The 13,434-nt window shown below is 52.2% G+C and overlaps 7 protein-coding genes across 7 annotated transcripts; 3 read left to right on the forward strand and 4 right to left on the reverse strand.

Annotated features, from left to right (window-relative positions):
• Positions 1–552: 552 nt before the first annotated feature.
• ASPSYDRAFT_159890 (pectate lyase family protein) lies at positions 553–1,626 on the forward strand (the record flags this gene model as incomplete). The annotated part of the gene is made up of 3 exons (XM_040842862.1): positions 553–859; positions 907–1,151; positions 1,198–1,626. The coding sequence occupies 3 exons, from the start codon at positions 553–555 to the stop codon at positions 1,624–1,626; spliced, it is 981 nt and encodes a 326-aa protein (XP_040698459.1).
• A 337-nt stretch (positions 1,627–1,963) lies between these two features.
• Positions 1,964–3,017, reverse strand: ASPSYDRAFT_159992 (Kelch repeat protein; the record flags this gene model as incomplete). The annotated part of the gene is made up of 2 exons (XM_040842872.1): positions 1,964–2,808; positions 2,858–3,017. 2 exons carry the CDS (start codon positions 3,015–3,017, stop codon positions 1,964–1,966), a joined length of 1,005 nt encoding a protein of 334 aa, XP_040698460.1.
• A 42-nt stretch (positions 3,018–3,059) lies between these two features.
• Positions 3,060–5,004, forward strand: ASPSYDRAFT_472744 (Zn(II)2Cys6 transcription factor domain-containing protein). The gene is made up of 2 exons (XM_040847404.1): positions 3,060–3,344; positions 3,392–5,004. Exons 1-2 carry the CDS (start codon positions 3,255–3,257, stop codon positions 4,997–4,999), a joined length of 1,698 nt encoding a protein of 565 aa, XP_040698461.1. The 5' UTR covers positions 3,060–3,254; the 3' UTR covers positions 5,000–5,004.
• Positions 4,780–7,522, reverse strand: ASPSYDRAFT_49778 (uncharacterized protein). Its single transcript, XM_040847915.1, has one exon. It carries the CDS (start codon positions 7,040–7,042, stop codon positions 5,009–5,011), a length of 2,034 nt encoding a protein of 677 aa, XP_040698462.1. The 5' UTR covers positions 7,043–7,522; the 3' UTR covers positions 4,780–5,008.
• A 565-nt stretch (positions 7,523–8,087) lies between these two features.
• ASPSYDRAFT_93568 (nucleoside deaminase) lies at positions 8,088–8,582 on the reverse strand (the record flags this gene model as incomplete). The annotated part of the gene is made up of 1 exon (XM_040852855.1): positions 8,088–8,582. The coding sequence occupies one exon, from the start codon at positions 8,580–8,582 to the stop codon at positions 8,088–8,090; it is 495 nt and encodes a 164-aa protein (XP_040698463.1).
• A 1,116-nt stretch (positions 8,583–9,698) lies between these two features.
• ASPSYDRAFT_93569 (uncharacterized protein) lies at positions 9,699–12,194 on the forward strand (the record flags this gene model as incomplete). Its single annotated transcript, XM_040852856.1, has 9 exons — positions 9,699–9,733; positions 9,789–9,911; positions 9,967–10,154; positions 10,208–10,761; positions 10,817–10,938; positions 11,045–11,193; positions 11,242–11,417; positions 11,467–11,641; positions 11,692–12,194. 9 exons carry the CDS (start codon positions 9,699–9,701, stop codon positions 12,192–12,194), a joined length of 2,025 nt encoding a protein of 674 aa, XP_040698464.1.
• ASPSYDRAFT_49782 (uncharacterized protein) lies at positions 12,167–13,306 on the reverse strand. The gene has a single exon (XM_040847916.1). The coding sequence runs from the start codon at positions 13,194–13,196 to the stop codon at positions 12,237–12,239; it is 960 nt and encodes a 319-aa protein (XP_040698465.1). The 5' UTR covers positions 13,197–13,306; the 3' UTR covers positions 12,167–12,236.
• Positions 13,307–13,434: the final 128 nt, after the last annotated feature.

The raw sequence follows: 13,434 nt of genomic DNA on the forward strand, positions 1-13,434 counted from the left end.
GAATGGCATAATTGTATTATAGTGCCCACCATCCCCTGACAGACGTTTCTGCAGATCTACTGGTACGGTTGGCGCCGCATATAGAGTCCTAATGAACGTGCAGACCCAATTAATCCGCGTGACAAATGTCATATTGCGTTCCTGAAATGCACCCTGTTTGAAGAATGCAAGAGCTATATGAAACGCGGCGGAAAAGCAATTTGCTCCAACCGGAACGTTTCGTCTATACGAACTGCACTGTGATTAAGGGCCCTTGGCGTCCGATCGCCGTCCTCACGGCTTCCGGCCGTGGTCGATTGGGAGATGATCTGCCGGCCAATATAAATGCCATTGGAGGGGAAACTCGGTGCTTGTCTTGGCCTGCACAGACTGTCTCGGGGGGTTAGTATCCGGGCAGCGAATAGATGGGATTGCTGGGCAGAGCTCTATGACGGAGTTGTTGTACCCCTGGTTATTGGGGTTGATGTATAAAGGCTGGAAACAATCCACCATCAACAATAACAAGCATACACTCTCATATCAAACATCGCTCAACCATATTGCCGTCTCAATATGAGGTTTACTCTTGTTGCCCTGCTAGCCGCTGTGGCTATTGCTTCGCCCACGAAGCACCTTACCAGCCGTGCTGAGTTGACTCGTCGCCAGGCTGCTGAAAGCTGCACAATTGGATACTGCACACAGAACGGCGGCACTACCGGTGGTGCCGCCGGTGACACTGTTACCGTGACCGACCTGGACAGCCTGACCGAAGCTGCCGAGAGCGAGGGTCCATTGACCATCATCGTGTCTGGTGAAATCTCCGGCAGCGCCAAGATTCGTGTTGCAGCGGACAAGACCATTTATGGTGAATCCGGAAGCTGTAGGTATTCCATTGAGCTGAAGATAAACATCTGCTGACCCTTCCAGCTATTACTGGCATTGGATTCTACATCCGCCAGGTTAGCAATGTTATCATGCGTAACCTGAAGATCGGCCAGGTCGACGCTGACAACGGCGATGCCATTGGCATTGACGAGTCCACCAACGTCTGGGTTGACCACTGCGATCTCTCTGGCGACCTCAGCGCTGGCAAGGATGACCTGGACGGTCTTCTCGATATCACCCACGCTGCTGAATGGATCACCGTTTCCAACACCTACTTGCACGATCACGTACGTCTTCCTCCTCGCATGGCTTCATGTTTACTAACTGCAACAGTGGAAAGCATCTTTGATCGGCCACTCTGACAGCAACGCTGATGAAGATGAGGGTCACCTGCATATCACATACGCCAACAACCACTGGTACAACATCAACAGCCGCGGCCCGTCGGTCCGCTTCGGTACCGTCCACATCATCAACAACTACTGGGACAGCCTGCTCCTGAACGGCGTCAACTGCCGCATGGATGCGCAAGTCCTGATCCAGAGCTCCGCATTCGCCAACTGCCCCGACGAGGCCATCTTCTTTGCCGACTCCGACTACACTGGCTATGCGGTTGTCGATGACGTTGACTTGGGCGGTTCGACTAACTCGGTGCCGGAGGGGACTCTGACTCCGGACTCTCTGCCGTATGATGCGATTGAGGCGCTTGGCTCTGACCAGGTTGCGAGCACTATTCCTGAGACTGCTGGTCAGAAATTGTAAATCACCATCCAGTAAGTTGGATGGCCTGGGAATAGCCGGTTGGGTCAAGGCCTGGAGGTTATACAGTCCAGTTGAATATTCATGTACATAGTCATCGCTGCATATGTAGTTATGCAATACTGCCTGCTGTATCTTGATTCTCCGGCTCCTCACTGAGTCAAAAAATGGCGTAGAGCTGCGGATGTGACTCCGGTATCAGAAGAGACCGTACCAAGGAGCACCATTTGTTGAAGTCTGATCGATTAAGCTATATCGCAAAATTAACTGAAATACAAAGATCAGTCAGTAAGACTAATTTGCATACATTATCTGCCGACTTCTATTCGATTTAGATGATTTAAAACTCCAATGACCATACATCACCCAGGCGCTCGTTCGACTCTGCAAGCCCACCGTGGACAATGATACCACGAGGTCCATGAACGTCAGCATCAAACCACCCACGGGGAGGCGGCACTTCGCCATCCGTCTCGACCTTCGACCAAGTCTGCGACACGATATCAAACAACCAAACATCTGAAAGCATCTTCCCTGCCCCCTGATGGCCCAAGCTACTCGGGTCGTGCTCACCAAACATCGTGACAAGGGATGGCTTTCCGCCGACCAGCAAAGGGAGAAGGCTGCTCACACTTCGAGCAGCAGGGCCGTTGGCTCCATCGGCTGCGTAGGTAATAGTATTCCATGCGTTGGCGGCAAGGTCGAAAACATCCAAAGCCCCTCCCTGCTCAGCTTTTCCGTCGAACCCATTCATGCGGTAGATCTTTCCGTCATGGTATGCGATGGAGGTACCTCCCCTCTCCGGGCCCGGCGCCTGTGGCAACTCAGTCCACGCTTTGGTGGAAATGTTGAACGCCCAGAGGTCGCGAAGTCGGCCCTTTTCGGGGCACCCGGCGTGCACGAAGATGGTGTCTTTGCCGTTGTTGGTCACTGCGTGGTAACTGCGGCCAGCTGGGTATGGTGCGTTGGTGTCACTGGGCTTTAGTTGTGACCATTGCTCTGCGCTCGTTGCTGGGTCGAATGTCCAGACAGCGCCGGCTTCCTCGATAGGCGCCATTTCTATTCCGCCGCGTCCCGAGAAGATATAAATCTTCCCCCCGAGAGCAGTGGATGTGGCTCCAACTCGTGGCTGGGGCGTATTTGGGAGACCAGTAATGGCCGATAAAGTATTGGCAGATACATTGCCTGTCAAGATGTTAATTAGGCTGCTAATCGATGCGAAGATGAATCGTACCACCATCAGCTGAAATGCGGTAGACTATCGAGTCGACAGGCTCTCTGGGCCTCAATTCTCCCCCGTATATATATGCACTCCCGCCGATAACGGACAGGGTCTGGGAGGACCTCTGGATAGAGGCGTCACTCAGTAGCTTCTTCCACACTGCGCGTGCCATGATTCGAGTTGAATATACGAATGGATAGACTGGAAAAGAGCGAGACATGCCCTGTTTATATGATGTAGACAGGTACCTTGTGGTCGTCGATGTAATGCTGTACAGACGGCGTAAAATATATCCCGATCGGGTTAGCGCGGGGTGCGCGTAAAAATTGTCGCTTCCAGTCTTTCCAGCTCTCTTTACTCTTTGCTCTCGTAGTTTTACACTCTCGGTTCTCTTCATCACTCACCTGTAATGCCCTCCCAGAATCCATCCAAGCCCAGATCACGCAATATCAAACGGAACCATTCCGGATGCCGGGCGTGTCGCAAGAGAGGGAAGAAGGTCAGTCACCCCACCTGGACCCCTCGACACTGTACTGACCCACGCAGTGTGACGAGGCCAAACCGACCTGCCGTGCCTGCATCAGACTCAGCCTGGAATGCATCTATGGCCTTGATTTTCAATTTCGGAGCTTCGGTACAGAGTCATTGCAGAAGCCTGCACGGGCGGTAACATTCCAGCCCCCGATGGCAGATGCGCTGCAAAAGGCACCGCTCTGTCCGGCACCAAAGACTGCATACGACCTGGATGTCGGCTACCTGGACCACTTCACGAGCCATGTCCGCCATCTCCTCCCCGCCGGCCCATCTCAGCTAGGTGAACAGGCATTGCGATCGCCCTGTTTAAAACCTGCGGTCCTCTGCATCTCGGCGTCGAATCTCTCGATGCTCAATGCCGATGTTCAGCGACGCGCGCTACGAAATGACCCACGGCGGTCGGTCTTCAGCCCATCTGTGAATAAAATCCATCACACACAGGCCGANAAATATCATCAACAGGCTCTGTCTCATTTCCGCGACTGCAAACCTAGCGATATCGAGGCGAACGCCCCGGCAGTTCTAACTGCCTATACCCTTCTCGCATACTACCACCATGCATCGACGGACCATCACAAATTCCGGCTCGCGGTATGGGACACCGTGCGCTTCGTCTCTAAAAATCGAGATTGTCTCACTCGCTCTGAGCAAGGCGCTAAGGCACTTCAGATGTGGTATCGTCTGTGCGTCTCTCATCGACTGGGCAAACCACCAGCATTGCTACTTGAAGGGGAAGGGGGAAGCTCTTTCGGACCGAATCGTTACCCCGATTCATTTGACCAGCTTTATTTCGGTTGTATCGTGGGGATGAGCTCAGATGATCTGATTTATGATATCTTGATCAAGACAATTGAAATCCGCTCACGGCTGGTCGTCTTTCGATGCGTGGCTAGGAGTTGTGGTTCATCTGAGCTGTCGAAGAATATAGGCAGCACAGCACATCAAATACTGACCAAATTGCTGGGGAGGGACGGCACGGATGAGGAACGTGCTGAAGCTGATAACGTCTTTGTCCGGGGCTCTCATCTTCAGAGTTTATTAAATATCCAGAGAGAAAGACTGCAGGTGTGGAAGTCCCAGCTTAGGCAAGATCAACAGCCGGGGTCTTGTCTGCCGTTTTCAACCCACCGGGACGCAATGAACGCGCTGTACTCTCTGCTTTGTGAGATAATGTTTGACGAGTCCTGCGAGGAACAATACCAACAAAAGTCGTCGCATGATTTCGCCGACACAGTCATCAGGATAGTCGACACCTTGGATGTCTCGGTATCCGCAACCGCAGATATTTACACGTTCAGCCTGTCCGAAGTACTCCTCCAGCTCGTCCAGGTGTACAAATCGGACTCCGTGTTTCAATACATTCTGGACACACTGTGGCCAGAGCTTGAGAGCAAGGCAAGGGGATACGAGCACTCCCACTATCCGACACATCTAGTCAAGCGGATTATCGCGCAGATTTCCCACCATTGGACAACTGGTAAAGATGTACTCTTTGCTCTACCAGCTGTATCTGATGATATAGGAAAGTTGAATTTATTGGATATTTACCATCCAATTGATCTCGTGGTCTGCGGCTCTAACGAAGGCAAACATTTCGCTGAAAAGGTCACACTTCCATAGCATATCTATCTAGAATATCTTGAACTCAACAAGCCTCACCTTCACTCCATCCTTTGGGGTGAAGACCAGCCTGACACTGCCTGTGGCCACAGCATCCCAACTGACATCAGTAATCCCATTCGCAACAGCCTCGCCATAGTCGCCTTCAACAACAACATCCACCCACTCGTCCCCATTGGCATACTGCACGCGATACTCACCAGGGGCATCAACGCCTGAATCTTCATCCTTGGCAAATGCAATCTCCGCCCTCGTCACTTCGGCATCACTCCCAAAATCAACTGCATACCAAATCTCCTCTCCACTACCAGCCGGCGTATCCCACCAGTTCGCGATCTCAGGGTAGAACCATACCCTTCCATCGATAACCGCGTGGATATCCGCCGAGTCGGCATCAGAGACCGAAACGCTACCAACCGGGTACTCCGTATCGGCGCCCAGCTGGATGGACTTCGCGATCGGCCGCTCTACTGCTGGCGGGTCAGCACGGGAAACGTCCACAGTCACTCTCGACAATGCATCAGCCGTCGCAACAACGTCGCCATCGACTTCAACCTGCAGTCCCGCAGACCCGTACTGACTTCCATCTGCGTCCCATTGCACAGCGACGTCATGGCCGTGATACAGAACATTCTCAATGCGGAAGAACGAGACACTCTCCGGGTCTGCGAGCGGGTTCACTTCGAGTATATCCTCAGCACTAGGCCGAATCCCAACAAAGCCCGAGATGACCTGGTCGATGAACCCAGAGTGGAAGTAATGCGGCGACCTGGCGAGTCCGACAATCGGGGCGCCCGTGTCCGGATAGTAATCTTCCTCGATGTTCAATTTCCCGCTGTAGTTCGGATTATAATGCAAGTTGGCATATTGCACCAGAATACGATTATAATCCGCTTTGCTGATTACACCAGCACCCGCCGAGACAGGATAATGATCTAGTAAATTCGCCAGGGCCGTGAGGGCTTGAGTCGTCTGGTACGGCCACGCAGGCCCGTTCCATTGACACTCCGGATTCTCGCCTTCATATCGATACTGCCGCATGTAGTACTCGTAGCTGGGCTCGTTCGTGCGCAGGCCCTTCTCACCGGCTAATTTCTCGGAATCGATCAAGTGCGCCCACGCCTGCGCGTAGCTCTCCTCGTCGTCCGGTAGATCGTGCGTCCAGGGGATATACCCGACCAGTTCGCGGCCGCGGATCGGGTCCCAGTAGCTGACGTTCTCGTTATCGACGTAGAAGCGGTCGATGAAGTGTGTGAAGTCGGCGTTCCAGAGGTATTCCTGCACCAGACCCTTGATCTCAGTTGCCTTGTTCAAATATTCATCGGCGGTGTCTTGGTCCCCGGTTAAAGACGCAAGATTCGATATCGCCAGTGCGTTCGCGTACTGGTAGCTGTTGATACTCGGTCTGAACGCATTTCCCCCGTCAAAGCCATCATACCCGCCACTCGCATCGATACTGGCGATCGTGTACTCCGTCGCATCCGTCAGCGGCTGGATATAGTACAGCCCCTTGGATGTATCGAACCCGCCGAAATCCAGCGTCGCGTTCCAGCCCTCGTACACGGTCTTCATGGCCTCTAGTCTGGCGACTGCATCCTCCTTGACGCCGTCAACGAGATACCCCTGCCAGACGCCGTCGGCCATTACCTCGGAGAACTGGCGCGGGTCTGTATTAGGACCGAAAAGGACGTCCGCATAGTCCTCCTTGAACCGGCGGTCGCGGCACCAACGGCCCTCGCGGAGATGGTAGTTTGCGGCGTTGATGAGGATTGCCCAGGGGGAGACTTGCCAGCTGACGTCGTTGATGAATTCGGTTGAGAGGAAGCCGAGGGACCCTAGGTCGCGCTGGTGTGCGCGGAAGAGAGACCATCTGTAGTAGTAGACTTCTTGGAGGGCTTCGTTGCTGGTTTCGAACAGCGGGATGCGTGAGGTATACCAGGGGGCGTCATTTCCGAAATACTCGGATGTCAGGGAAGTTGCGTTCAGGCAGGTAGCTACTGGGAGCGCGCCCAAGAGTGGAAGGAGAATGTTGTTTGGTTTCATTTTGGTTTGTCTCCCATTACTCCATGGCTGTTGCTGCCTGGTCTTAGCCGTCTGTATATATACTGCCGTGACGGAGGCCTCCGCATCTCTATATTAACCGCGCGGTGGGACTTTTCACAAAAAAGAAACCGATTGGTTTGTATGGATGATCATGTCTTAAACTCTTATGATCTTTAACTCATGCAGAACCCCACACGGAATTTGCCTCTTTCGTACGGTGGAGAAGCCGATATTAACCTGCTGTCGGGCAATTACTCCGATCATCAAGAAAAATCGGACCATAGCCTACTATGTCGTGTCAATGCCGGGTAGTTCCTGGAGGCATATCAGGCTTACTATCGGGCTTACCTTTATGGAGTTTACCAATCCTCTGCTGTCGGCTCGATAGCACCAGCAATTTGAATCGCCAATTCAGCCGCGTTGTTTTCACGACAATCTAACGGCCCTTCTTCTTCTTTTCTTTTCATATATATATTTTTTTTTTATTTTTTTTTTTTTTNTTTTTTTTTTTTTTTTTTTTTTTTTTATTTTTTTTTTTTTTTGCGCCCCAGTACAGTGGGCGGATAAATCTGTCTGGTAATCAAGAAAATCAGCTTCTTTTGAACGCATGCGAAGCCGGGCTACTATAATATAGTTTTAATTGGGAAATCTCTTGGTTATGGAATTTCATCAAGTGCATTGAACTGTAATATGATACAGTACTCCCAGATGCCCACCGTTTCTTTGCTGTGTCATTATCTGTGCAAAGAGCAGAGACCTTAAAGCTCAGCAATGTGGCCTTGGTTACAAAAATTACTTTTTAGACTTGACACGCAGTTTACGTTAGAAGAAACCTAGATCACTTCGGTAGCGCGAGGCAGACTGTTGCGCGCCGTACAAGTTTGGTTTTATCAGTGGCTTTCTTGCCCGACAGACAGCCACTAGAATCCAGTGCATGGACAGGATGATGAGCGTCGCCATTAGGCAAAGGCTGCTGTATAAAATATCAAACAATCATCAACCATTCAAGAAAGCACAGCGTTCTGCCGTCTGCTAGAAATAGCGGCTAGTCTTTACCTTGTAGCTGAGCCTGTCGAAGCCGATGTAACTCATGAACTTCTTCATCCAGACCTGGAGCTGGACCGTCAACCGACAGACCCGGCACTATCTGATCAATTGGAAGTGACACAACTGGCCCAGGCTTTACCCCCAGCTCCTTCATCCACTTAGCGAGTTGAGTCGAGGAAGACGCATATACAATACGGCCCAGTCCTGCATATGCATGCGCAGCTGAACACATCGGGCAATGCTCGCCAGAAGTATAGACTGTAGCACTAGCACGCTCTGACGGCGTCAAGTTCTTCTGCGCCCAGACGGCTAAGGAGAGCTCAGGGTGCAGTGTGACATCTCCATCAGTCACAGTCCGGTTATGGTCCTCTTGCACAATCTTTCCCGTGGTGTTGACTAGCACGGACCCGAAAGGTGGATTGCCCGCCTCAAGGGCGTCGCGTGCTAGCTCCACGCAGCGGCGCAGGTAGTCAATGTCGGCACTGGACACCATGATAGTAATAAGGGTCAATTGGAGGCTGCCTTTCGTGCGCGGATGCTCTGTGCAAAGATCAGCAGTTGTTCAAGTGGAAAACTGAAGTTTGCATTACCTGAGATCGTCGCTACCACATATCAACCAGCAGGGGAAGATGAAGAAAGAAGAAAGATGTTGTTCGACGTAACTCCAACCCCGCCCCAATTCACAGTCACATGGACCTGACTTACTTAAAGGATGACTCATTTGTTGACTTGTGCCAAGACAGTTGTGTTATTCTTCCATCACGAGGAATCAACTGAGGGCAATAACAACACCCCGTCCGCACCAAGAGTCAGTCTCGTCTGCATAGAACTCAATTCTCAACCTCCGCGTTGGAACGCTGCCAGGAAATAACTGTGAACTGATACATCATTTACAACATCAACAGCATCCCTCACCCATTCAGAAACAGCCATATGCCGGAACAGCATGTACATCGGATCTAAGACGCGCGAGCTGTCTGATCGTGAGATAGATCATCTCCTACCGACCGGCCCCTGATGCAGTTTCGTCATTTTCTGTGCTGCTGCCCTCCTCGAGCTCTATCGAGCCATCTGTCAAATATCCTGTCGCATCATCCGTTGACCAATTCGCCGAGTCTTTCAACGAGCCTCCAGTCGCAGACTCCTTGATTTCACCCGGCACTCCATGCCGGGTGAGCGCTGCACACTGCCAGGCCTTTTCAAAGTCGAACCGCTGCCAGTTGCGCGTCCCTGCTTGCCCTGGTAGTACCACCTGGCTTCAATCTCTTGGCTTTGTGTAGCAGGAGAAGTGCTGCACACAGCGTAACTAGGTGATAGTGATGTAAGACATGTAATAAAAGTAGGCAAGCAGCTTATTCTCCGACGATTCTCGTAACGTCCCTAGGTCGGATCTTATACACTTGACCAGAAACAGAATAGCCCGCATCTCCTGCCGAGGTCCACATCGGCCTCCACTCGAATTGCACTCCCGGCACTCCAGTAGTTCCGGGCGCACACCCCTACCACTACTGCCATCTCTGCTGCTGCAGTGATATACCGACTGATTAGAGAGAATGATATGAACAGGCCGCATTCCCGTGCACGGCCGACCTGAAGTCATCCCGTTCCGATGAACGCTCGCGAAGCCGCTAGAACTCGAATAGCGTACCATCCCCACACCTCTGCAGCGATCGATCACGTAGCTAATTTGACCGGATAGATGCACTGCCTGTCGAGAGCGCAAGATCAAGTGCTCCGGGGAGCAGCCATGCCGATACTGTACAAGGCGCGAATTGAAATGCGTTGTTCCCGAGAACAGCAAGCGCAAGCTCTACTCTGTGGCGTTCGTGCTCGGAATTTGCGGCGCGATTTTAAGCTGACAGCTGACTTGGTCCTAGATACGTTCAAGAGCTAGAAAGGAGGGCGCTGGACCAGGAGCGGGCTGAAGGCAGACGAGAGAGTGGAAGGGGGGCACCTATCGTATCCGGGCAAGCAGAGGGAGCGGAGCCGGCCTCCGGCACCCAGCTTGATGGAGACAATAGTGAGATCAATGGGACTGGGAAGCCTGTGTCCGGAGAGCACTTCCGTGAGTGACTGTGAGTACCTGTGCAACTTGGATGCCCCGCTAATCGCCATAAGCTATCGCAACCGACTTGGTGATGTCTTCCAGTTCAGCCTTTAGCTCTCACATCAAGGCCATCTCCGTCGCCCCATCGATGGAGAGCAGAGCTGCGGGAAGATCAAAAAAAAAGACGTCCGAAAACGCTTATGGGCTGCCGCTACCACGCGGGGGCCGAGTTGGCGCCCCTTCCATCAACGACTGGCCGACAGAGGAAGAGGCTCGCGCGCTGGTGAGGTCCATTGCGGATTCGATTGGCCAGATACAGCATTTGTTTGACCCTAGGTCATTTTCTGACAGGCTTTCCGCCATCTATGACCGTGGTGACACCATGGTCTGGGAAAATGACGCGTCAACTGCTGAGATCCTGATGGTTTTTGCTGTCGGGAAGTTACTACAGGGCCATCTGGATGGCGACGAATCTTTTCCTGGGTTTGACTATTTCACTGAAGCTCTAAAGTACACATCAAGTCTATGCTATATACACGCAGCTGGGGAACTTGGCGTAGAGGTCATGGGCCTGATCGCTTTTTACCTTCAGTGTGCTGATCGGAAGGATGACGCCTATATCTATGTAAGTTGTGATAGCCTGTTTTTGTTCGTCTCGAAAATTCAACTAATTCACTAAGGCGGGTATGGGCCTACGCATCGCCATATTAATGGGCCTTCACCGAGAGGGCGGCACCTCGCGGACTCGGTCTGAGAGGATCCATTGCAATCGTCTTTGGTGGACGATATACATGCAGGAAAGGTATGCCAAAGGAAATGGGAAAGAAAAAAAAAAAAAAAAAAGAAAATAAAAGAAAGAAAGAGCAGAGAAGAGTGGACCATAACAAAGTAAACTGATACTTGTACAGGAGACTTGCAGCAGCAACCGGGAACCCGCCCGGAATACAAGATGAAGCCATTCATGTACATTATCCTGACGACTTTCCTGGGTTCATCCACCCGGCTGCATTAAACGTCAACATTAGCATTGCAAAGGTTACAGGCCAGATCCTCCAAGGTGAACTCACTGCGTTATATCCGCCATACTTCGGCTGACGTCCGGTAGTTATTTACGGCCACGAAGCACAAACCGAGGGCAGCTTTATCAAAGGCGTACAAGGCATCCTGATCTCCTTGCATGACATATCCAGCAGCATCCAGCATGAGCTCCAGTTGGATTTCTCCGGTCAACCGCTCACGGTCACAAGGACTAACGCCACCCTCTATCTAATGCTTTACCAAGTCAGTATGTCCCATTGTCCTCCCACATCCAGATTTGCTAATTATGAAGGCCATCATGCTTGCTACTCGGCCGACACTACTTTACCTAGCCGGGAAAGCCGTCAAAGGCCAAGGCGACCAGGAACTTCCATTCCAGCCTTTGCATCAATTTGTCACAACCTGTGTTGATGCGGCGCAGCGTAGTTTAGCCATACTGCGGGCATTAAGACATCAGCAACTTCTAGGTAAGTTTTTTTTGTGCCCTCATTATCCGCCCAGAGCTGAAATGAGAAAGCGAACTTTGGATTCTTCGACTTGGATGCCGTATTCTCTGTCTCCTTTGTTTTTGTTCTAGCTGGGACGATCTATCCGGGGAAGGCGTCATATAACCGGGATATCAACCTGACCCTCGACCTACTCGACCACCTCAGTCTGCATGGGAACAGAGCCGCATGCAATCGACGGGCCGACGTCTTGCAAATGTGTGATCAGCTTGGGATAGCTCGAGAACAGGGTGCCGTACCGTTGGGTGCAGGGCACCATGCACAATCCGATATTGGGCATCCAATGTCGCGGGAGCATCTCACAGCTTCCCCAATCCAAAGGGAGCGTACGATTGAGAACACAACGCCCATTTACTTTTCCGAGCCGGCGCTGCAATGGGTGAATGATATCGACGAGCTATTGCTACAGCAGGACCCACACGACTTTTACTCGCTTTATTGTAATGATGGTTTTCCTCTTGCAGGCACTGTAGAAACTGATTGGGAGGCCCTCGAGCGGCAACTATTTCGCTAGAATCTAAATACCCTTCATGTTGCTATCTACCTTGCCCTTGAATTATGCAACCGTACCCACCGCCTCACCTTTTCTCAGATAATCGTAGACCCTGTTCAACGCCGTTGTCGCTGTGTGGATCTGCGTCTCACTCGTAGTAGCGCCAATATGAGGTGTGCTGATGACCTTCCCAGTGGCCCATAGCTTCTCGTATCTTCCTAGTATTGGGGGTTCCTCGACGTGACAGTCTAATCCGACCCCTTGGAGTGATCCTTCGTTCAATGCGGTTATCAAGTCTTCCTCGTTGACAATGTCACCACGCGCCGCGTTGATTAGGATGGCGTCCTTCTTCATCTTTCGAAGCTGGGGCGCACCGATGAAGCCCCGAGTCTTGGGCGTGAGTGGCAAGTGCAGCGTCAGCACGTCCACATGAGGTAGCATCTCCTCAAGGTTGTCCACCCTCGTATGATCAAGCTCAGACCAAGCGTCCTTCGCAGCAAAGGGATCATATGCGAAAACCGGAGACTCGAATGCACCCCGGAATATCCACCCTACCGCGAGCCCAATGTTCCCCATGCCAACGATCCCGACGGTTTTCCCGTGGAGTGTCGTGCCAAAGCAATGTTCCTTGCGCACTTCCATGCCTGCTGCCTGGTTCACCACAATAGTCCGGAGCTGTCGTGCAACCGCCATGGTCAATGCTAGGACAAGCTCCGCGACGGACTGTGCGTTTGCTCCTGGGGTGTTGAGGATGGGAATATTCCGTCTGGCACAGGCCTCTTGATCGATAATGTCGATACCTACACCCTGCTTCCCGATCACCCGGAGGTTCTTTGCCTGGGATATGTCGTCGGCTGAGATTATGGATTCGCGGACAAGGATGGCTTTTGCGTTTTGGCGCCAATTATTCACTTCGGGGTCTGTGTGAAGCACAGTGTTGAAAAGTGACTGGCAGTGTTCTACTGCTGCCTGTGGAAAGCTCTCCAGGAGGTAGATGGTGGGTCGGGGTTCGAGCGAGCCCATTGTGGTAGTTGTTTCTAGGGGCCCCTTACAATATGGGTGAGCCGCCGCATGTTGTCATTCGAGGACATTTGCTCTATATAGGCAACGTCCAAGGGATGCTCTTGCTCGCCGTCCGGCCGCCAGCTCCGCGGTGTCATTCGCGCGGCGATTTACCCCCACGCGGCGGCATTTGTTGCCGGGCGCGGCTTCGACATCCGTGGACAACTGGACATACCCCAGGCTTGGCAGCCCCAGGGCC

Source organism: Aspergillus sydowii, assembly GCF_001890705.1.
Source record: "Aspergillus sydowii CBS 593.65 unplaced genomic scaffold ASPSYscaffold_13, whole genome shotgun sequence".
Classification (NCBI taxonomy): domain Eukaryota; kingdom Fungi; phylum Ascomycota; class Eurotiomycetes; order Eurotiales; family Aspergillaceae; genus Aspergillus; species Aspergillus sydowii.

Bases quoted from the DNA above. Each gene is read 5' to 3' on its own strand.
- ASPSYDRAFT_49778 (XM_040847915.1), bottom strand. From the start codon at position 7,042: ATGAAACCAAACAACATTCTCCTTCCACTCTTGGGCGCGCTCCCAGTA.
- ASPSYDRAFT_49782 (XM_040847916.1), bottom strand. From the start codon at position 13,196: ATGGGCTCGCTCGAACCCCGACCCACCATCTACCTCCTGGAGAGCTTT.